This window comes from Columba livia, chromosome 17 (genome assembly GCF_036013475.1).
Source record: "Columba livia isolate bColLiv1 breed racing homer chromosome 17, bColLiv1.pat.W.v2, whole genome shotgun sequence".
Lineage (NCBI taxonomy): Eukaryota > Metazoa > Chordata > Aves > Columbiformes > Columbidae > Columba > Columba livia.
The window spans coordinates 12,902,715-12,923,843 of record NC_088618.1 but is presented as its reverse complement, the minus strand read 5'-3'; the positions used below and the strand labels follow the sequence as shown (position 1 = coordinate 12,923,843).

General features: G+C 52.2%; 1 protein-coding gene across 4 annotated transcripts; it reads left to right on the top strand.

The window, feature by feature from the left end:
• Positions 1–518: 518 nt before the first annotated feature.
• LOC102094528 (acyl-CoA dehydrogenase family member 11) lies at positions 519–21,120 on the top strand. 4 transcript variants are annotated; one of them, XM_065033933.1, is made up of 16 exons: positions 519–1,027; positions 4,348–4,580; positions 5,207–5,306; positions 6,141–6,258; positions 7,107–7,249; positions 7,352–7,501; positions 8,030–8,124; positions 8,399–8,498; positions 10,043–10,183; positions 10,887–10,979; positions 11,371–11,478; positions 13,724–13,831; positions 16,025–16,196; positions 17,048–17,114; positions 17,324–17,448; positions 17,770–21,120. In XM_065033933.1, exons 1-16 carry the CDS (start codon positions 749–751, stop codon positions 17,790–17,792), a joined length of 2,055 nt encoding a protein of 684 aa, XP_064890005.1. In that variant the 5' UTR covers positions 519–748; the 3' UTR covers positions 17,793–21,120. The 4 variants fall into 4 exon arrangements, with proteins under 4 accessions (XP_064890005.1, XP_064890006.1, XP_064890007.1 ...); XM_065033934.1 differs by having other exon boundaries at positions 520–1,027; positions 17,822–21,120; XM_065033935.1 differs by having other exon boundaries at positions 520–1,027; positions 17,627–21,119.
• Positions 21,121–21,129: the final 9 nt, after the last annotated feature.

Genomic DNA, 21,129 nt, shown 5'->3' with positions numbered 1-21,129 from the left:
GGTTCAATGCTGCACCTTGGGAGCTGAGGCAGAACAAAGTGACCCTGGGCAAGAAACAGCAGCACAGCCATGGCCCGGGCGCTGTGGGGTATCACACCGCTGTTTTCATTAGAAGCACATCACCCTAAATCAGGTGCAGGTTTGGAATTGCTCAGCCAGGAGACACATTCTCAGAATATTCTGGTACTTCCCTGTGGAAGCATCCCAGCTCAAAGTCATCAGGGAAGGGAGACTGAATATCATCCCAGCTCAAAGGGATCAGGGATTCATAAGAGGCAGATTCTTTTGCAACTGCTGTTACAACCCAGGCAGGGAGGATGAATTCTCTATTTCACCAGTACCTTATTTACAGAATAACCTGCCTGAATGATTTCTTCCTATTTTCCAGCACTTTGTCATTCATCTCTACCCTGTTACCATTCAGGGGGACGCAGGTGGAACAAGCTCCCCCAGCTCTGGGCAGGCTGGTCGGGCTGGTTTGAAGGTTTGCCCGGCCGGCAGGGGAGTGTCTTCTGAGTGCTTGTGTTTTTCCAGGCCATTTTCTGATCTCTTTCCAAAAACCTTCTCCCCAGATCCGTTGACAACAAGCTGCTGGAAAGCCCCTCCCCGAGGGAGGGGAGAAGACATAATTGATTTTTCAAGAACAGCTTCACAACATTAAACCAAAAGAGGATTTGTGCCGCTGCCAACGCGAGAAGGGTCTGGAGGTGCGAGCTGCTGCGTGACACGCCGGGGGCTTTGCAGGGTCATGTTTCCCCGTCGCTTGCCTTGGCGGGGACGCGGCGCTACCTGCGAGCCCTGGCAGCTGCGGCGCTGCGGGGAGAGGTGCCAAGCGCCCAGAGGAGTCAACACGACCGCGGGGCAGGAGCAACAGGTCGGCATGCGGGAGAAACTATTAGAAGAGCCGAGAACGCCCCTTGAAAGGAGAGAAACTGAGACTCTCTTCCAAGAGCAGCCTGAGATTGGGAACCAGTATTTGGAAGATGCTTTGCTCCGGAATTACTTGAAAGCGCACCTTCCGCCCCAGGTCTGACGTGCATGTTTGTGTTTCTGTGTGTACACATAATTCCTCTAGGTCACTGTTTAACGCTGGGAATTGAACATTTATCTCAGCCCTTTTGTGCCTTCGAACGTTTAACTTGGGGGAATTTATCAACATTCTTTGAAATGTCTTGTCTTTGAATCAGTGCAGGGGTGAAAAATGCTGCCAGGGCAGAAACAGAAACAGAAATTGCTCGGTGGACTCTAGGAACTGCTCTGGGTGTTGCAACAAGAGGGTTGTTTTGGGATTGTCAATGTGGGTGCTTGTTGTTACCTAGAGTAAGAAATTTCAGAAAAATTGAGAAAACTAAGGTCCCTGCTGGGGGAAAGGGGGTTTTAAGGAAATTCCTTTCTGAGGGAACGGGGCTGTTCTCAGCTGAGCGCTCGAGAGGATGCGAAGGCCCGTTGGGGTTTGCTTGTTCTCAGCACGGGTCATTGGCTTTTCTGTGTTGGCTTTCAGATGGCGAAGGTTCTGCACAGAATGAGGGGTGCAGAAAGGCGGGGGGAGGCGCTGAGCTGTGCGTCTCTGCTCTGTGAGGTCTGGTCCTACAGGAACTTCTGGGGGGCGGCAGCTCATCTCTCACTGTCCTCTGCTGTCACCCCAAGGACTACAACACCTCCCAGCTTTTCAAGGACCGGTCTCACAGAGTGACCTCTCTCTGTGATTTATTCCACAAGCCATGTAATGATCTGCAAAGCATGAGCGGAGGGGCAAAACCTGGCTCTTAGTGACACTCTTCCTGCCACTGCTGCGTCACCAAGTATGTGAGCCCTTGCAGACAGGGGGTAGTAGGAGCGTTGTGAGCTTGCTTTTGGCACAGCTGTCCTGAAAGACAAGAATGACGCCTCTCAAAGCAGCGCTGCGGCCTTCTTGCCAGAAGAGAAGCTGGGGAAGAGGAGCATGTGTTTGTGCAGCCATGAAGATCTTACTCCTCATCTGCACCTTTGGAAGATGCGTGAGTCAGATGTCCGGAAGAATAAAAGGATCGGTGATGTCTTTCGCCAAGGTTGAGAGCTGCTCTCCAATCCTTCCCCAAAGAGTCAAAGCGGCCGCAAAATCTGCTGGAGAATCAGCAGTGTCTGTGTTAGGTTTCTGTGCTCGGTCCCAGCGGGGCAGTGTTGCCTTGGCGCTGGGAGGAGGGCCCAGCGCTCCCTGCTCCCGCAGCGCCCGCTGCTCTGCCTGTGAACACCGGCCCCTCCAGGAGAGCAGCCGTGGATGGTGCTTTCTGTGTCCCGCTGACGCAGACACCATGCTGGGGGTTGATTCCCGCTATGCTAATCACCTGGGTTCAGTGGTGGCACAAACATTTTCCTGGAATGGGGCAAAAGACTTCTGTGTTTGAAAGTGATTTCTGGAGAACGCAGCAGAAATCACCCGCTTTTTCCGGGCACTCTGAAGAGGTATCTGTTGGTCTTTGAAAACATGTCCTTTGATATAAAGAATCATCTGTTTGCACTCTTAATGTGCAGTTTGTCCTTGGGACATCAAAGGAGATGAGGTGAAGGAGGCAGATGCTGCTGGGTAGCGGCGTGAACCCTGACCCTGATGGCTCACAGGTGCCCCCTCTACATCCCCGTCTCAGTTTTTTGGAGCGCCCAGGTGTGTTACGTTCAGCAGTCACAAATGTAGGAGCTCTGAGTTTGTTCTTTGGAAATAAACCCCTTCACTTGGGTAACACGGTGGTTTATAAGGGTCTTTGTGGTCAGGGCATGAACTCACAGCTGGGTAGTTGGGATTTTTTAGAAAATGTGGATGAGGTGAAGGGACTGTTGTAGTTTGAGTTCACTGTGGTGTGCTGACCAAGAGACCTGCGGTAGACACATATTCTTCTGCCCTCAAGAAACTACCGGGTAAACAGTTGAAAGATTCTTGTGCTTTAGGGATCAGCAAAGTCCATGAACCTTGGATTCTTAGGTTAAGCCTCTAAAACAACCTTCAAATTGTTGTTGAGATACAATAAGCTTTGGCGGCGCACACCCGTCCCAGCTGAGCTCCACCACGAGCAAACAGGAGTGCGGTGTGAGCTGTACCGGCTGACAGGGCTCTCACGCATGGTTTTGGCTTGTTTTGTGATTTTTCACACTATTTCCCCATTCACCTGAAGGAAAATGGGCTGGTGTGAGGATGGAGACTTCCAGAGCATGAACCGGAGAGCGCGTGTTGGATCCTCATTACACCTGCTGGACTGCAGAGCCATGAGAGGATCAGTCACACGGGATGTCGTGTAATGAAAAGTCAATACGGGGAGGCAGGGAACGGAAGAAGCGGTGTTTGTATTTCATCAACAGCAAATTACTGCGTTTTATAATTGCACCGTTTTGGGTGCAGCAAATACAGCATTCATCTCCGTGATTGTTTTATCGAGGAAATGAGCATCTCTTGAGTGGGTAAAGAACAGCAAAAAATATTCCTCTAATGGGAGCCCAGGTGCTTCTGTGACCCTCATTATAGTCTTGGATGTATTTGAGCTAATGACAGCCCAACAGTGCTAGAGGTTGGCACTACCTGGCTCAATTTTAATCATTTGTAAGTCAGGTTATTGGAGTCTAAGGCAACTTCACTGGGCTTTGGCCACAGACAGGGAAGAGGACTTGCAGGAGGCAATTCCTGTCACCTTAAAACAGGTATCTGAGAGGGCTGGAAGGAATCGCTCCTCTGTGGGGGCCGGTTCCCCCCCATTAGCTACAGACAGACCATCCCGTCCAAGTCTGCCCAGCCTGGTGGAGAGGAGGGCACCGGAGTCCTTATCCATGGCCTTTGGGAAGCTGGATGCAGGGTGGAAATTTGAATCTGGACACCCTGGGTGCCAGGCTGAAGCTCAAAAGATTGCGCCATCCCTCCTTTTCTGATCTGATAGGTAAGTGCTGAGCCCAGTGGACGTTTTCCTGCACACATGCAGGCTTTCTGGTTCTGGCAGCTCTTCCCTGGCATTCCTCTCCAGCAGTAAATCACAGCGTGGCTGAGGTTGGAAGGACCCCTGGAGATCGTCTGGTCCAACCCCGCCTGCTCATGTCCATCTGTGCAACTCTCAGCCCTGATACAAAAGCTCTTCTGTCTTTTGTAAAATTCAGAGATGCTGCCAAAAGGAACTTAAAAATACTATTTGGAAAACAAAAAGAAGTGACAGCCAAGCACAGCTGTGCCAGCAGAGGCTGAGACAAGCTGTCCTGCCGCGTTTGGGAACGCACGGAAGGGCCAGGTGGCAAGAGACCACCAGCACTGTGGGACAATATGGTCCGTCCTTTGTCTTTCCAGGCTCCTCGCCTTCCAGGGCCATGCTGAAGGTTCTTCTTGTTGCTTCACAGGTCCTGCAGGAGGTGAACCAGGACCTGGAGAGATTTGGAAACCGCCTGCTCACCAAGATCCAACCTCTGGCATGGGAATGCGAGTGGAACCCCCCTGTGTTTCGGCCGTACGATGCCTGGGGACAGCGGGTCGATCGCATCATCACCTGCTCAGCCTGGAGGAGGATGAAGGAGATTGCAGCAGAAGAGGGGCTGATTGCTGAGGCCTACGAGAGAAGATACTCCAACTGGAGGTAACTGGGGGAGAATGGGAACGACTTGGGGCCTTCCCGGTTATTCTTAGCATGCTTATTCAGCATCTTGTAGGACTGAAGTTCGTGTTGTATAATGGGTAACAGATGATGCATGGACTAAGCACAGCTACTGCTGTACCGACCAGCAGTGTCTGGCCGCTGTGATGTTCCATGTCAGCAATGATAAGCTGTGACTAATGGCTTACAGCTGATCGTAATGTTCTTTAAAGTCACCTTCCTGATTGTGGGGCCTCGCAGTTCCCTGCACTGCTCCACATTTACAGGCCTTATCTGTAACACAGCTGAAGGTCTGTGATTTGCAGTTTTATTGTATTCCAGCCTCTGGAGACAGACCCATTTTTTAAAACTGCGCTCAGTGTGCACCAGCTGGCGGGCAGTGCCTTCCACCCAGCCTCGCACTGGCAGCCCTGTGGGACCGAGAAACTGCTGCTCCTCTTCTCTTTTCCTGGCTGAAACAGTTTGTGCCCTCTCAGAAATGAGCAGTCTGATTCTCACCTGGTTTGGCTGTATTTTGTTCCTCTCTCCCTACTCAAGATGTTTTATCCTCCTGCTGTCGAACTGCTGCGCAACCTGTTTTCAGTCTGTTTTGGTTATTTTCTTCCTAGCCGAATGTATCAGGCTGTCAAACTGTACCTATTTTCAAGCTCCTCTGGAGGTTTCAACTGTCCGCTGGCCATGACGGATGGGGCAGCCAAAGTGATTGAGGTAGGAGCTCAGTGGGGGCACAGCCCCGTCCTGGCAGCGCTGCCGAGGGGCTGGCGCGAGGGGAGCTGATCCGGCCCTGGGCACGGCCCTTCCCTGCTCTGCGACTCAGCTCCACTGCCTTTCTCCTTTACTTACAAAGCCTTTTAGTTACAAAGCGAGCTTTTATGTTCACTTACTGTGGACAATAAGGACTTTGAAACCTGTGCCTCTGCAGGTAGTTAGGAAGGTGACCTGTATGTTTTTACTAGAAGATCGTTTGTTTTCCTGTTCCTTGTGTAGAGTGGCAGTTAAATGTATTGGCCCAGACCTATACTTGATGTAAATTAACCAAGCTAGCAACACTCTCCCTGTCTGACAATTTGCATCTTAGCAACACCCTTTGCACTATGTCACCGGCTATGCAAGGTGCAGAGAAAAGCTACCCCTGGCCATTTTAATTCTATAAAAAGAAAAAAACATAAGGCGGTTACCTCTTTCGTGCAGCTCCATGGTGCTGGTGACGTCCAGCACACACGAGCGTATGCCGATATCCTGGCACGCTTGCTGTTTTGAAAGCTCTCTGTCCAGATGTCTAGCGGTGCAGAAACACGAGGGGGTAGGGCTGCTCAGCGCTCCCTTTTGTGTCACAAGTCTGTGCCTTCTGTCTGCACCGTGCTGCAGGAGCCGGGCAGCGTCAGACTCAACAGTACATGCAGATGCAGGACACCCAGTGCCCCGCTCGCCTGCTTGCAAACCATCCCTTCTGAGCCTGCAACACACCAGTGTTAGCTACGGCAGCTGTCTGATTTCATCTACTACATTATGATCATCTTAATTTCTTCTCCCTCCCCACAGTCACTAGGTGTTCCTGGATCTCTGAAAAATGCTTTTGACCATCTGACATCCCGAGACCCTAAAAAGTTCTGGACCTCTGGCCAGTGGATGACGGAGCGCAGGGGCGGCTCTGATGTGGGTACGTGTTCCGAGGTGGGAAGCGGCTGCCCAGCAGCTGGACGTGTTAGCGAGAGCTGAGAAAATGAAGGGTGGGAGTCACTTCCAAAGCCAAGTAGCTGGTTTAGGAAACTTCAGCAGACGTCGTCCAAGTCCTCTGCATTGCTCTGATTTTTAACCAGCAAAAGGCCCAGCGTCTGTCCTCTGCATGCCGTACACGCAGGCAGGTGCAGAGCTGTGCTCCTCGCACAGATAACACACTGATATCAAGCTCGGTAATCTGAACCTTGAGCATGACAGTCAGACCCATCCTAGCTGAGACTGAGAAACCTTCCTGGCCTTCAACTTTTATTCCTTGGCTAACAATAGTAATAACATGATGGGCCAGGAAACCTCAGAGCTCCACTGTGGGGACAGAAATGTGGAAGGGGAGTCAGCTGCATCTGCTGAAGTTGCAGTTGGTTTCCTGGTGGAAGAAGCGCAAAGGTCAGCTGCGGAGGGAAAGACATGCGTCACTGCAGGACTCCTGATTCCGCAGCACCCTCTGTTCTTGGCAGTGGTAGCTGCTAAAGAAATGGAGGCACTGGATTATACACCGAGGTTCATTCTGCTTACAAAGCGCTGCCATTACCAGCTGTTAGTCTGGAGCAATTGCTGGAAAGGCTCGCAGTTAAACAGTGAATTTCCTTTCTAGTACTTAACTCTGGCTGCATTTCTTACCTAGGGTCAATGAAGGAGATTAGCAGCTAAGCCGTACTCTATCTTGATAGCAAGCGGGGACTTAAAAGAGCTGCTGCTTAAGCCATAAAATCAGCATTGATTGATACAGAAGGTCCCATAAAGCCAAGATGATCTTGCTCTTTCACGCAGCTAACGGCACCGAGACAGTGGCCAGAAAGCAGGCAGATGGCACATACCGTCTCTATGGTTTTAAATGGTTTACATCAGCTGCTGACTCTGACATGGCGTTAACCTTGGCCAGGGTAGTGGATGCTGAAGGATGTGTAAAACAGGTCAGTTTGACAAGAGAACCAGGCAAAAGAGCAGGGGCATTCCTTTACTTCCAAGTTTCATTGTCATGAAATTCTCTTTCCACGCCTTTTTAATGGCCACAGGGTTCCAGCGGCCTGTCCCTGTTCTTCCTGAAGGTCCGAGATGAGGAGGGGAAGCTGAACAACATCCAAGTGCAAAGGCTGAAAGACAAGTTGGGCACACGGCAGATGGCAACAGGGGAGCTGTGGCTCAATGGAGCTGAAGCACAGCTCGTACGTAAGGCTTCACTGTTGGCTTGGGAATGGGATGGTTTGGCACGGTGCACCAAGCGCGGGGGTTTTGGCAGCGATGCCAACTTGAAGAAATTCTTCTCTTCCACCTCTGTGGCTGCCCGTTTGCTCTGCAGAACCCTTCACCAGGGGGCTGCAAGGGGGACAGAGCTGAGAAGAGCTCAGGAAAAGACAGAAGGAAGAAAGAAAAGTCAGTTTAGGCTGGTCCTTTCCCTAATCCAGCTGCACTGACCCAGCTGAGGGACAGTTCTGTGTGGCGTGCGGGTAGGAACAAGCAGCAGGGACCAGAACCGATCATGCTGACATGGACTCCAAAGCCACCTCTCTGGTTGTGCCACAGACTTGGCTGAGCCAGCCCTACTTTAGAGCAAGCCGAGCTTTGTGGTGCCTGAGGACGGAGTGAACAGCCTGTGTCAATCTGCCTGGTGACACAGCTTTCACTTAGATACGCGTCGGCGTCCAAGACTGTGCGAAAGGTTTACGTCAGCTGTTGTTCCTTGATGCTTTCAGATCTCTGCAGAGGGTCGTGGAGTGGCCTCCATCTCCAACATGCTGAACATAACACGAATCCACAATGTCATTGCCGCTGTAGCTTCCATGAGAAGGTGAAGGCCACGTGGGTCCCCCCCAGAGCTGAAGGAGCAGCTTCCTGGGACAGGGCGCTTTGCAGTGCTCAGCACTGCAGCCCATCAGTCCTGACACCTTTGCAGGCACCGGGCTGGAACGCAGCGGTGCTGGAGAAGGTTGACCTGTGGGTGGGTGATCTGGGCTGCTGTGCTGCAGCCGGGCTGGGTTCTGCCAGCGGGGCTGGCTGGAAGGGAAAGCTCAGAAGCGGAAGGTTGCTGGTCTAACTCCTTTCCCTGGCTGTATTCTCTCTAGGATGATCAATCTGAGCAGGGAGTATGCCCGTCGGCGAGTTGCCTTTGGGAAGCTCCTCAAGGACCATCCGCTCCACGTGCAGACGATGGCCCGGATGGAGGTGAGGCTGCGGGAGCTGAATCTGTTGGTGAGGGAAGATGGCAGAGATCCTCTGCTGCTAATGCGCACAGCCAGGTGGAGAAGGCTGTTCCTGCTACACTGAGATGTGTGCAGCAGGGGAATTGCCGTATTCTCGTGGGGTTTGATCTGGCGATAGATCCAGCTTCTCCACTGGACTTCAGGTTATCCTGGGAGCTATTCTGAGAGGAGCACCAAGGTTCATGTGTGCACCTACTATGGTATGCCATGAAGTTGGTCTTAGCATCAGAGTCCAAGCACGACACCACAGGCTCCTAAACTGTCACAGGCTCTTCTCTAAAACCGATACCAACTCATCCAGCTTCCCTGGCAGCCCAGGCACCAGGGGATGGGCTGGTCCCACTGTTCCCAGGGGGCTTGAAGAATTCCTGAGAAGTCACCATACACTTTAGTGTCTGAGACAAGTTTGTCTTCACCGTGTTCTGCACAGTGCTCATCACCACATGACACCGAGCTTGGGTACAGGCTCCAGATGGGAGTGTCACAAACAGTGAGAGAGAGAGAGAGCAGCAAAAATTAGCACTCTGCCTTTGGGAGGAATTCCACATGTGAGCCATTGCTCACTGCAAAATGTCTCACAGCTTTGCCTCAATGCTGAGCTCTGGCAGCTCACTAAATTCACAGGACATAGAGGCTTCCCACCCATTCTGAAACAGCACACAGTTCTCTTATCCATCCACCATTCTTTTCTTAAGCGGTGTCACACCAGTGCTCGCCTTTGGGCTGCAATAGGTTCATGCAAGTTTTTAAAGCAGTATTTAAAAATCCTCTTGAGAGGTGGGGGAGAGGGAAAGTGGTCAGCATTTGTCAAACATAATTTAAAACTCCAGCATCTCTTAGCCTATGGCCAGAACTCCACCTCTGAAAGAAAGGCCAGATCATCTCTTTTCCTACAGAGCTCCATGTCCCAGTGCTTCCCAAGTCACAGCCTGCCAGGAAGCACACTGCCCGGCAAGAGATCGGTCAGGGACCTTGCAGGTCCTGGTGCTCAGAGGCTGACCATCAGATGCGCGTTCTCCTGTCCTTGCAAAGGTTGTGGATTTGTGACCTGGATGCCCAGGGCAGTGCTGGAGTCACCATCCCTGGAGGGTTGAACAGACGGAGATGAGGTTCTCAGGACACGGGGCAGTGCCGGGGTGGGGGAATGGTGGATGATGATTTTGAGGGGCTTTTCCAACGAAAATCGTTCTGTGATTCTATGCCTGATGGGAGCTTTGCTGAGGCTCCATGTAGGCCTGATGAAATGGCCTTGTCCCTTTCCCTGCACGAGACTGCAGTGTCCAGGAGTGGCAGCTCTAGACTACCCTTGATACCCTATGTGTTCCTTGGCTGTCAGTGTTCTTTGTCTCTGGAGCTGTGAGTCTGTATGGGCAGGGCTGGCGTGTGCCCAGGTCCGAGTACAGCACATCCCTTTGGGATTGTCTCCTGACACCTCAGCAGACCAGGCTGGAATTGGCCCAAGTCAAAGATCTTTGTCAGTGAAGCTCCTCATGTCCCTGCTTGCAGGTGCAGACGCGAGGGGCTTTTCTTCTGCTTATGGAGATTGTTCGGCTGCTTGGACTTGTAGAAACCAACATGGCGAGTGAGGAAGACCAGCTTCTCCTGAGGCTGCTCGTACCGGTCGCCAAACTATACACTGGGAAGCAGGTACGGAACAAAAGCGGTTTGATGAGCTGGGAGTGGGGCTGTGTGGCACATGAGCAACTGCAGAGCTGGAAAGAGGAGAGATGAACACAGCCAGTGGCAGTGACAGCAGGGGACACCAGTGCTCTGCCCCAAGGCTGGAGTCTGTGGGTAGGAGACTCGTCTCTGTGCTCTGGAGGGACCCGGCACAGCAGCCGGCTGGTGGAACAGACAGCGAGTGCTCTGTGAGGTGCTCCCTGTGCGCAGAGGAACGTGGCTGAGCTGGCCCGAGCCCCAGGTGGGACACTGAGCCACGGGAATGTATTTCCCATAGTTATGAATAAATAGAAGGTTGTTAATAGTTTAGCATTAGCCTTTACTTAGTTTTCTCCCTCTTCTGATTGTCCTCAGTTTAAATACACAGCAGCTTACACACCATAGGCAAGTAGAAGGTAAAGACTCTCCTGGACTAGAGCCACTTACTGCCAGGTACCGGGCAAACCACAGGTTCATCCTCACCTGGAGAGGATTGTGTCGAGACGGTCCCTCCCTGGATCTTCTCCCAAGGTCTGAGCGCTCCTGCAGGTCCTCTCTCTGTGTTATTCAGTCCCTGGGCTGCTCCTCCTGCACATAATGAGCAACCTGCCTCTGCTGTGCGACATGAGAGGTTTCTGGCCGCCCTTCCCTTTGTGCGATGCGGATCACGTCAGCTCTCTGTGTGTTGCAGGCTTCTGCTGTTGTTATTGAGGCAATGGAGAGCTTTGGAGGACAAGGTTACATGGAGGACACAGGCTTGCCGGTTGTCATCCGCGATACCCTGGTAAGAAAGCAGCAGGAGAAGCAGAACAAGCTCCTGTGTGTCACCCAGTCCCCTGCACAGTGCTCGGTGGTTGCGTGCTAAAGTCATGCACAAAGGAAACGCCGTCCTGCCCGGACTGGCTCCTGCGTGGCAGCAGTTCCCCAGTTTGCCTCCTGCTGAGCCCAGGCAGCACCAGGGATTTGTTGTGGTGCTGGGCTTGTTTCTGAGCTCAGTAACAGAGCTGGGCCCTGGATCTCCTCACCGCTGCTCCTTGTCGCTCGTGGCGAGGAAGGAAATCTCTGGAGATTTCCTCGGTATCCCGTAGCGCTGTGCCATGCCAGTGTTTCCTCACATTCTTCTTTCCTTATCACAGTCGCTCCAAAAGGCTCCTTCCTGCTCTTCCGCCCCACAGGTGCTGTCCATATGGGAGGGAACAACCAATGTCCTGTCACTGGACGTCCTGCGGTCCCTCACCAAGAGTCAGGGCCAGGCGCTGGCCGTGTTCTGCTCCGCAGTGCAGGTGAGCCCGCACCAGAAGCGCCCGGCAGCACGACCTGCCCGCCGCGGCAGGGTCTGATGCGGGGTTCATGCCCTGAGACTGGGAGGGAATACTAGATTGGAAACTTTAGACCAGTGTTCAGAAGGTGTCTCATAATTCTGCTTTTGAAATAGCACTTAGAAAAGCAGAACGAAGAAGAGTTCATTTAGGGACCCTCGCGTGCTGCGAAAAACGCAGATGCTTTCATCTCATAGTGAAGGGGTTTGCGTTGTCAGGGTTCCTCATGACAGCTACCAATATAAGTATAATTTTAATGTTAAAGAGTGACCTTCCTGAATCTAAATGATTTTCTTAACTGGAAAAACACCACAAGACTGAATATTAAATCTTCACTAGGGTATTATGACTTCCTATTTTTATTCCCACTGAAAAGATGGAAAGAACCAAAGGAATTCCATTGCTGCCTCTTTAGATACGCTGTTCTGCGCCCTTACCCACAGGCAGCTCTTCTAAAGGTGCTCAGGTGCTCACGGAGAGTTCCACGCAGCTCAGAATTTCATGAAGGAAAACGAGCATCAGCTGGTTTGATATGTCCTGTGAAGGGACACAGGAACCAGCCTGCAGGGCAGGGTCAGCGTGTCAGAGCATATTCTCTCAGGGATTAGGTTATTAATCCAGATTACACTCGTGCAGATACAGTGAGGGAATCCCAGGAACCTGCAGTGCTGCTTTTGACTCGGCGTAGCTTTTGCTTTCTCACCTGGACCCCACGAGCAGGGAAACGTCTGGGTCACTGCACAAACACATCCAAGAGTCCGAGTAATTGTCACCAGTGGCTGCGCTTGGCAACTTGTGTTGCCTTTGAACCCCCACTCAGCTGCATTCTGTCCAGAGCCCCCTCTGATCTCTGCAGACAGGTGTCTGCTTCCCATCACCTCCTACAGCTTTGGAGGAAGGAGAAACACCTTAAACAATTTGACTGCCAAACAAGAAAGCCCAATCTGCTCATGCAGGACTGAGCACACCTGCTAATTAAAAAGCAACTGGTCCAGGTGCTGATGAAAAGCGGTTCAGTCTGATGCTGCAGGTAATGGAGTGGAGGAGCAGAGTGGGTGGCAGGCTCTAAAAACGACTTGGACAGAAGCCGGCCTCCACAAGCTCACAATTAACACTAATTTAAACAACTGCCCCCCAAAGGTGCCACCCTGCAGTCGCTGAGCACCTCGCTGGTGCAGCCAAGGGGCCCCTTTAGCTTCTGATCGACTGGATAATTGGGGCAGCATTAAATAACACAGCAACGTGATTCAGAGCAGGTACCAGCACAGCAGTACCACCACGGATTGAGATTTATTAATTAGCGAGCTCATCATTGCTCTTGCACTCCCCCAAATCACACTGTCTGTGAGACCGGGAGGTGAGCAAGCGAGCACTGACTTTAAAGTAAGTGTTTAAAGTAAACTGCAGCGTGTGCCGTTGCGTTTGCTGTCCCTGTGGCGCTGAGGGTGCCGCTGTGCCCGTGGGGAGCAGCGGGGGCACCGGCTCTGGCTGCCCCCATCACACTTGGCAAATTTAACCTGGACGTGTCAGGAAGCTTCTCCCGTTGGCCGCGGGCAGGCGCTGGGAAGGCAGACGGGAGGTTTTCCTGCAGTGCCTCTGCGGCACCGGGCTGGAACGCGCTGGGTTTCTGCACTACAATCAAGTGATAAACCATCTCGCTTCTTGAGCTCCAGGTGTCCAAATGCTTTTGGTCGCTGGGAGTCTGCCTCATTTCAAACATCTTTCCCGTCTAGCGAGGAAGTAATTTATCCCATCATAAAGGGCTTTTTACTGCTCCAGCCCATTTCCCTTTTATTGATGCGCACAAAACGTGTACAATTGATTTTAGGTTTGTCCATCGCGGTTCTCCTTGGGCAGGGTTTGTGCCCGGTGCCGGGCTTTTCGGAGAATGCCGCAGTGGCGCTTTGTCAGCACCGCATAGCGCTTTGTCCTCTGCAGGTTGTACCTCAGGTAGGTCCCCCCACCCCACTGCTTTTGTCCCATGTCCGTCGCCCCTCCCGCTGGTAGGACACCCAGCGCTGATGGCGCTGTGATCCAGGAGCAGGAACCCAGCGCCGTAATTATCCTCAGGAAAAGGGAAATAGGGACAACTTGCTCATCTTTGTGCAACGTGATGATGAGCAGCTGAATTTTTCGGGTTCTTGGTCCAGAGGCAGGTTTGTTCTATCACAGAATCATAGATCCTAAACCACTTTGTGTTAATAATCAGTCTGCAGAGTGGCAGGAGAACACGCGGCGAGAAGAGCAAGCGGGAGAGAGCCTGGAATCCAGCCCAGCCCTGCGGGGAGCTCAGGCTGAGGCTGCACGGGGACCGTCGGTTCGTGTTATACTAAACTTTTATTAGCTGGAATTTGGAGCCAGAGCACTGGGTGTACTTTAGAATTCAATTACAGTCTGAAGAGTGACTCTAAAATAGCACCGGGGAATTATTTGATTATTGCATTCTAGTCACTTTAGATTAAATTTGGTTCATCCCAGAACGGCTGTGCTCCTGAACGCCCGTCCTGCGGAGCTCGGAATCGACCGTCTCTTGCATCAATAAGGGCTGAAACTCCAACTGTAAATCAGATGTACAATCTAAGACACAGGATGGTGTTTTCAGGTCCTTTTCAGACCATAACCACAATTTTAACACAGCAGGAGATAAATCGAGGTTATTAAAGTGTAACTGAGGATTTACGTGATGCATTAATATGAGAGTTGTGCTTCTAGGCCTGTTTTGGATGTTCGCCCTGTTGCTGCATTTTTAAATACTCATTATTATTCTTGAAGTCAAAACCATTCTGACAGCTTGGTAGCTTGAGAGAGCAAACAAATAAGCGGCATCTTAAAATTCCTCAGTAAAAAAATGAAGGAATCAGAAATACTGAAGCTCTAAAGCTCTTTTGGTGATCTCGGAAAATACTTGTACAGCCGGCACGGTGATGCTGTGTGTCCGTCCCCTCGGCTGCACCCACAGGAATGCATGGGGAGAAACCAGGAGCTGCTTCTGCCTGGAGCGTCGTCCTGGAGCATCGTCCCTGAGCATCATCCCTGAGCATTGTCCTGGAGCATCATCCCCGGAGCATCGTCCCTCAGCATCATCCCAGAGCATTGTCCTGGAGCATCATCCCTGAGCATCGTCCCTGAGCATCATCCCTGAGCACCATCCCTGAGCATCGTCCTTGAGCATCATCCCTGAGCATCATCCCTGAGCATCATCCCTGAGCATCATCCCTGGAGCATCATCCCTGAGCATCATCCCTGGAGCATCATCCCTGAGCATCATCCCTGAGCATCATCCCTGGAGCATCATCCCAGAGCATCATCCCAGAGCATCATCCCAGAGCATCATCCCTGGAGCATCATCCCTGAGCATCATCCCTGGAGCATCATCCCAGAGCATCATCCCAGAGCATCATCCCAGAGCATCATCCCTGGAGCATCATCCCTGAGCATCATCCCTGAGCATCATCCCCGGGGGGGCCAGGAACACGTTTGTGCCTTCAGGGGGTTTGACCCATGTTAGCAACGAGCTTCCAGCTACTTGTAAAGCATGTAATTAGCATTCCATGGGCTTCGAGGGTTCTCTGGACTTTATCTTGGCGCCAGACCCGCTTGAATGATGATGTTTTTGTATTCGTATAGCATAAGCTGTGAGTATTTATGAACTGCCTTGCCTTAAGCACAGAACGGCATCCTTTGAGGATGGTGTTTTTCTTGCGTTAACAGTCAGCGAACACGGGGCGATGGGAGGCAGAAGGGGTCGTGCACAGACGTGCTGCGGGAAACCAAACTGGGTTCAGCTGGTGCCCTCGGAGCCCTGCTGTGCAGACCAGCTGTGTTTTCACGTACCAGCAGGAGGAACTGCGTGCTCACTTGAGCCCCGAAACCCTCAGAAACATAAAAAATCGGTTCTGCGCAGCAGATACTTACAGGCTTTAACTTCATAAATAACCTGCAGACGAGATTAATTAACAGAAAGCACCTCCTGCCTCCTGCTACGCTACTTAAATATGGAATGGTGCCGTGTTTTGCTTTTGTCCAAGGTAATCCTTCAGTTCACACACAGGTTTGAATGTTGTAAGAGACGCTCTGGTCCTGGGGCCTTTCCCGCTGACACGACTTGCAGAAAAGATCTCCTTTAAGTCTGTTTTCCTACCTGGATGCTGCTCTAGCATCCCTGTGGAAGCTAAAATATAAAACCATGGAGGTCAAGTCATTAGAACCGGATACAGGTGTGCAATTAGAACTGGGGATGCGGTCTGGTCCCCACCTGCAGCACAAGCAGCACAAGCAGCACAAGCAGCACAAGCAGCAGTGCGCTGGGTCCGGCTCACGGGAATTCTCCATCCTTGAGACAAGGCTGTGAGTTCCCTTCTGGCAACGTCCCCTTTCCTGCTCCAGCCGCGCAAGTCACAGCCGCCTGGGTTTACACTTTTTGCTAGTGATTGCTGGGTGTGCTCAGCCCTGTTTCCTTGTGGAAGATAAATATGCTATAATTTTTTTCCTATGATTGTTTTCTTTGCAGAAAAAACTGGAGCTGGCTGCGAGCACCGCGGAACTGGGACCCGCCGTGAAGCAGATGCACGATGCCATCGGCCGGCTGGTGCAGTTCGTGCAGGGAGCTGGTTCCAAGGGGACGGTGACCATGGAGCTGGCGGCAAGAGACTTCTCCTACAGCCTGGCCAGGATCTATGCAGGTACGGGGAAAAACACAAACGATGGATTTCAGACTGGGAATCGTAGAATCATTGATGGGAAGAGACCCTCAGGATCATGGAGTCCAACCATAACCCAACCTGGCACTGACCCGTGTCCTGAGAACCTCATGTCCATCTGTCCAGCCCTCCAGGGATGGTGACTCCAGCACTGCCCTGGGCAGCCTGTTCCAATGCCCCACAGCCCTTTGGGGAAGAAATTGTTCCCCAGATCCAACCTCAACCTCCCCTGGCGCAACTTGAGGCCGTTTCCTCTGCTCCTGGCGCTTGTTCCTGGGGAGCAGAGCCCGACCCCCCCTGGCTCCAAGCTCCTTTCAGGCAGTTCAGAGATCAGAAGGTCTCCCCTCAGCTCCTGTTCTCCAGCTGAACCCCCAGGTCCCTCAGCCGCTCCATCACACTTGTGCTCCAGCCCCTCACCAGCTCCGTTCCCTTCTTTCAACTCTCTCTAGTGCCTCAATGTCCTCCTTACAATGAGGGGCCCAAAACTGACTGCAACATTCAAGGTTTGGCCTCACCAGTGCTGAGTACAGTGGCACAATCACTTCTCTAGTCCTGCTGGCCACACCAGTGCTGGTACCAGCCAGGATGCTGGTGGCCTCTTGGCCACCTGGGCACACACTGGCTCATGTTCAGCCGCTGTCACCGACACCCCCAGCTCCTTTTCCTTCCCACCCTTGGGCTAAAGATGGAATTTTAAAGCAAGTGCAGCCCCCACCTTCCTCAGAGCGAGGCAGCTCAGCTGGCGAGTGGCCACCAGGAACCACCACCTTTTCAGGAGCCTTTGCTGTTCTGGCTGGAGCCCGGGAACGCTGACATCTCCTCCTCTTCCACAGGAGCTCTTCTAACCGAACACGCGGCTCGGCCCGGTGCTGCCTCCACAGACATCTCGGCTGCTGGGCGGTAAGAACAACCCTCCTCCCGCCCAAATTGATTTTGGTGACTTCTTGTGTTTCTCGTGCCGTGCAGCAGCTTTGCCCTGCCATGGCGCGGCCCAAGCTCCATGCCATCCCAGGTGGTGACAAACCACATCCTGGGTGGGTTGCTTTGTGCTGCCCCGGCTGAAAGCAGCTCTGCGGGGCTGAGACGAACCCTCCGCACCCTCCGTTCAGGTGGTGCAGCGGGGAGCTGTGCCCGGTGGCCGCGGAGCTGCGGAGCGGGAGCTACGAGGACGGGGCGGTGCTGGCGGACAGCGCGCTGGTGTTCGGTGACCCTGACCTGCCGCACGCAGGAGAAGGTGGGTCGCAAGCCTAAAAAGTCCTCACACAGCCGCGTATTCCAGACGTGGTATGGACACTGCAGCAGGGGCCAGACCCCGTCCTGCTGGAGTTACCCCTGCTCCCGGCTGGACTCTGCTACTTGTGCCCCCTGTGATCTCCAAACTCACTGGGGGTGCACTTGATCCCCTGATCCAGATCATTGATAAAGAGATTAAACAGAACCGGCCCCAGTACTGAGCCCTGGGGACACCACTCGTGACCGGTCAGCAACTGGACGTGGCTCCTTTCACCACAACTCTTTGGGCCTGACTGTCCAGCCGGTTCTTTACCCATTGCAGATACACCATCCAGCCCAGCCTGAGATGCTGAAATGTCCCCACCACGTTTTAGGCCAAGACTAAGTGCTCAAAGGCAGAGAACGACTTCAAGAAGCAGCTCTTCAAGTGCCAAGTGCTGTTCTTTTGAAAGAAAAAACTAACCAAAAATCAATCTGGTTTGAAGTTAATTAAATGGCAAATGGCTTGAAGTTAATTAAATACAGAAGAACACGGTTTTCCCTGTTCACCCTCTCGCTTTCCAAGCAGGGGAGGCAGGGGCACGGCTTAGTCTGGCTCATGCTTTTGGTTTTCCCTTTTACATTCTTCCTTGTCTCAAACAAGCTCAAGCTCTCAACAAGGAGGAGGTGATTTTAATGACATCAAAACTGTACAAGTTTGGACTAAAATTAAAAAAGAATATTTTTCTTAATTTCTAATAAGAAAGCTTTTTGTATTCTCTGTGTCCTCCTTACCTGTGTCCTAATGATGCTGCACTTCATGTCAACATCAATTCTGGCATCAATTTTGGACTGAAATCCAGCAATCCTCCCCCAAAGCAAATGCCTGAATAGTCATTAAAAAGCTGCTAATAACAGAAGTAAAACAATCGCAGAATAAAGTCAGTGGGAATCAAAGTGGAACTTCCCTCGAGTCGCACAGCACCGTTTGCCCAGAGCTGACCAAAGGGTTTGATGGGTTCCCCCATCCCTGACGTGCAGTTCAGTGGATAAATAACATTTGGGCTTGAAAAATCTCGCACATCACTGTGTGCGTTTGGTGTCAAAGGCCCTACAGGCGGCAAAGCACCCGAACCTGCTGTGCTGTGTAAAAATCAGGATGTGGCTCCAACCTCAGCGATGGCGGCAAAGTCCGTCAATGTGGTTTTGAACTACTGGAATGAGTTTTTCCTAATATATGAACTCTAATTTGCCTAAAAACACACCCTGCGAACTGGGAGTCCTGCAGATGCACTGACACAGAAAACACAAGGGACTGTACAACTGTCACCGTGTAGGAAAATGACACATTCATCAAGCCCTAAATATTCACTCTGAGGCTACAGCAAATAAATGCTGTTACAAACAGGTCAGCACGAGGGTCAAACACCTTACACTGCTGCTAAACCGCTCTCCGCTCTGATAGGTTTGCGTGTTTTAAAGCATTTAATGTTCTTGAAGTAATTATGCAAGGTAATAACGCACCTATGGGCAATCAGTTTGTATTTGTTAAATAGGAAGATAAAACTTCAGCAGCATTTTAAAAAGTTGGAAGTTTGAAGAATATGGAAAACTTGAATCCCAAAATGCAACGATCTGAGCTCTGATGTCAGAGGGGAAAACAGGGGTTGGGAACCGGTGATTCCTCTGCTCAGGAACCGGCCCGGCTGTGTTACAGACAGACAGACAGACGCTGTACGGACATGGCTGTGTTGAAAGGTCACGTTTCTCTTCTTGCTCTTGTGCTGGCGGATCCTCTCCAGCAGAAACAAGGGCTGAGCTGTGACCAAAGCCCTGCGTGCCCTCCTGGGCAGCCTGGGCCAGGCTCTGCCACCCTCACCATGAAGAAGTTTCTTCTCAAATTTAACTGGAACCTCCTGTGTTCCAGTTTGCACCCATTACCCCTTGTCCTGTCACTGGTTGTCACCAGAAGAGCCTGGCTCCATCCTCCTGACACTCCCCCTTTCCATATTGATCCCCAGGAATGAGTCCCCCTCAGTCTCCTCTTGTCCAGCTCCAGAGCCCCAGCTCCCTCAGCCTTTCCTCACACGGGAGATGCTCCACTCCCTTCAGCATCTTGGTGGCTGCGCTGGACTCTCTCCAGCAGTTCCCTGTCCTGCTGGAACTGAGGGGCCACAGCTGGACACAATATTCCAGGTGTGGTCTCCCCAGGGCAGAGCAGAGGGGCAGGAGAACCTCTCTGACCTACTGACCACCCCCTTCTAACCCACCCCAGGTACCATTGGCTTCCTGGCCACAAGGGCCCAGTGCTGGCTCATGGTCACCCTGCTGTCCCCAGGACCCCCAGGTCCCTTTCCCCTACGCTGCTCTCTAATAGGTCATTCCCCAACTTACACTGGAACCTGGGGTTGTTCCTGCCCAGATTCAAGACTCCACATTGGCCATGTGCAATGCTCCCATTAAGCTGCACAAACCGCCTCCATATAAGAAAGTGGTTTTAAGTGTGTAAGGCAGCGCTGGCGCTGCAAACCAGGACGGCAGTGCCGCTCTGCCCTCAGGCTCGCAGCAGTTTGAGCTGCTACAGGAGAGGCAAGGAGGTTCATTCGGAAGAACCCATCACTGGGAAAGGAGCTCCCACCCCACGCCTGCTGTGGGCTGCTCTGCCCCGATGTGAGACCGTCACCCACGGGGGAAGGCAAGTTCTCAGCTCCCACCAGCGAGGGGCCCTGTGGGGCTTCGCTCTGTGTTCCTGAAGCAGCGCCCCCCGAGGAGCGCGGGGTCCAGGCTGTGCCCTGAGCAGGTAACCGCTGCAGCCCCTCAAACAACACTTCAAAGTCACACAATCAAACTGTGGGGTGTAACTGAAAACCTGCTGTTCCTTTGTGTGTTCTTAATAGTGATATATGCTTTTCTTTATTCTTGAAGCTGTAAATACCACTCACCAGCTGCGATCTCAGCTCTGCCCAGACTCTGCGCTTCTATTTGATAAAATAAATACCATGAGATCATAAAGCAATTTCAGACAATGTCTAGTGACTAGAACAGGCCTGTCCCAAAATAACTCCCAGTTGCTCAAGGAGCTGTTCGGTCTCCCTGAGAATTCAGGGAAAATCCTCTCTCTCAATTTCAAATATGTCAGAAAAGGAGGAACTGATTGAATACGAGTGTATGTGACAGGAGCACACGCAGCCAAGGGGCTGAAATGGGGAAAAGGAGAAGAATCAGACCCTGGTGGACGACAAACAGCAGCTGAGCTTCCCACCCTCCGGGAGAAGAGTAAAAGATGTTCAACTGGAGCGAGTTGGGTTTGCTCCCAAAGGGCCGCGGCTCCGCCGTCCAGCATTTCAATAAGGCAGAAGGTGCCAAGGACAGGCGAGCGCTGCGGAGGGGAAGGGCCGGCCTGGGCCACCCCCACATCTGGGCCACCCCCACATCTGGGCCACCCCCACATCTGGCCAACCTCACCAAACCACGCATGTTGCACTGACGGGCCACGTGGTTTGCGTCTCCTCTGCCTCCCTGGGACCAGCAAAACTGCGCTTAACGGGTTTTCTTCTAAGTTGAGGAGCAACAGATTGTTCCTTGCAAAGACACAGCGAAGGGCCACGGTGCTCAAAGGCCTCGGTGCTCCTGCTGAACCTCCAATTTATCCCCTACGGAGGACGGGGAGAAGGAAAATAAAAAATGAGAAAGTGTGTTAGCA

Coding starts and splice junctions, on each gene's coding strand:
- LOC102094528 (XM_065033933.1), top strand. CDS start 749: ATGTTTCCCCGTCGCTTGCCTTGGCGGGGACGCGGCGCTACCTGCGAG. Junction 7,250..7,351: donor CTGAAGGATGTGTAAAACAG/GTCAGTTTGACA, acceptor TAATGGCCACAG/GGTTCCAGCGGCCTGTCCCT. Junction 11,479..13,723: donor TGTTCTGCTCCGCAGTGCAG/GTGAGCCCGCAC, acceptor GTTAATAATCAG/TCTGCAGAGTGGCAGGAGAA.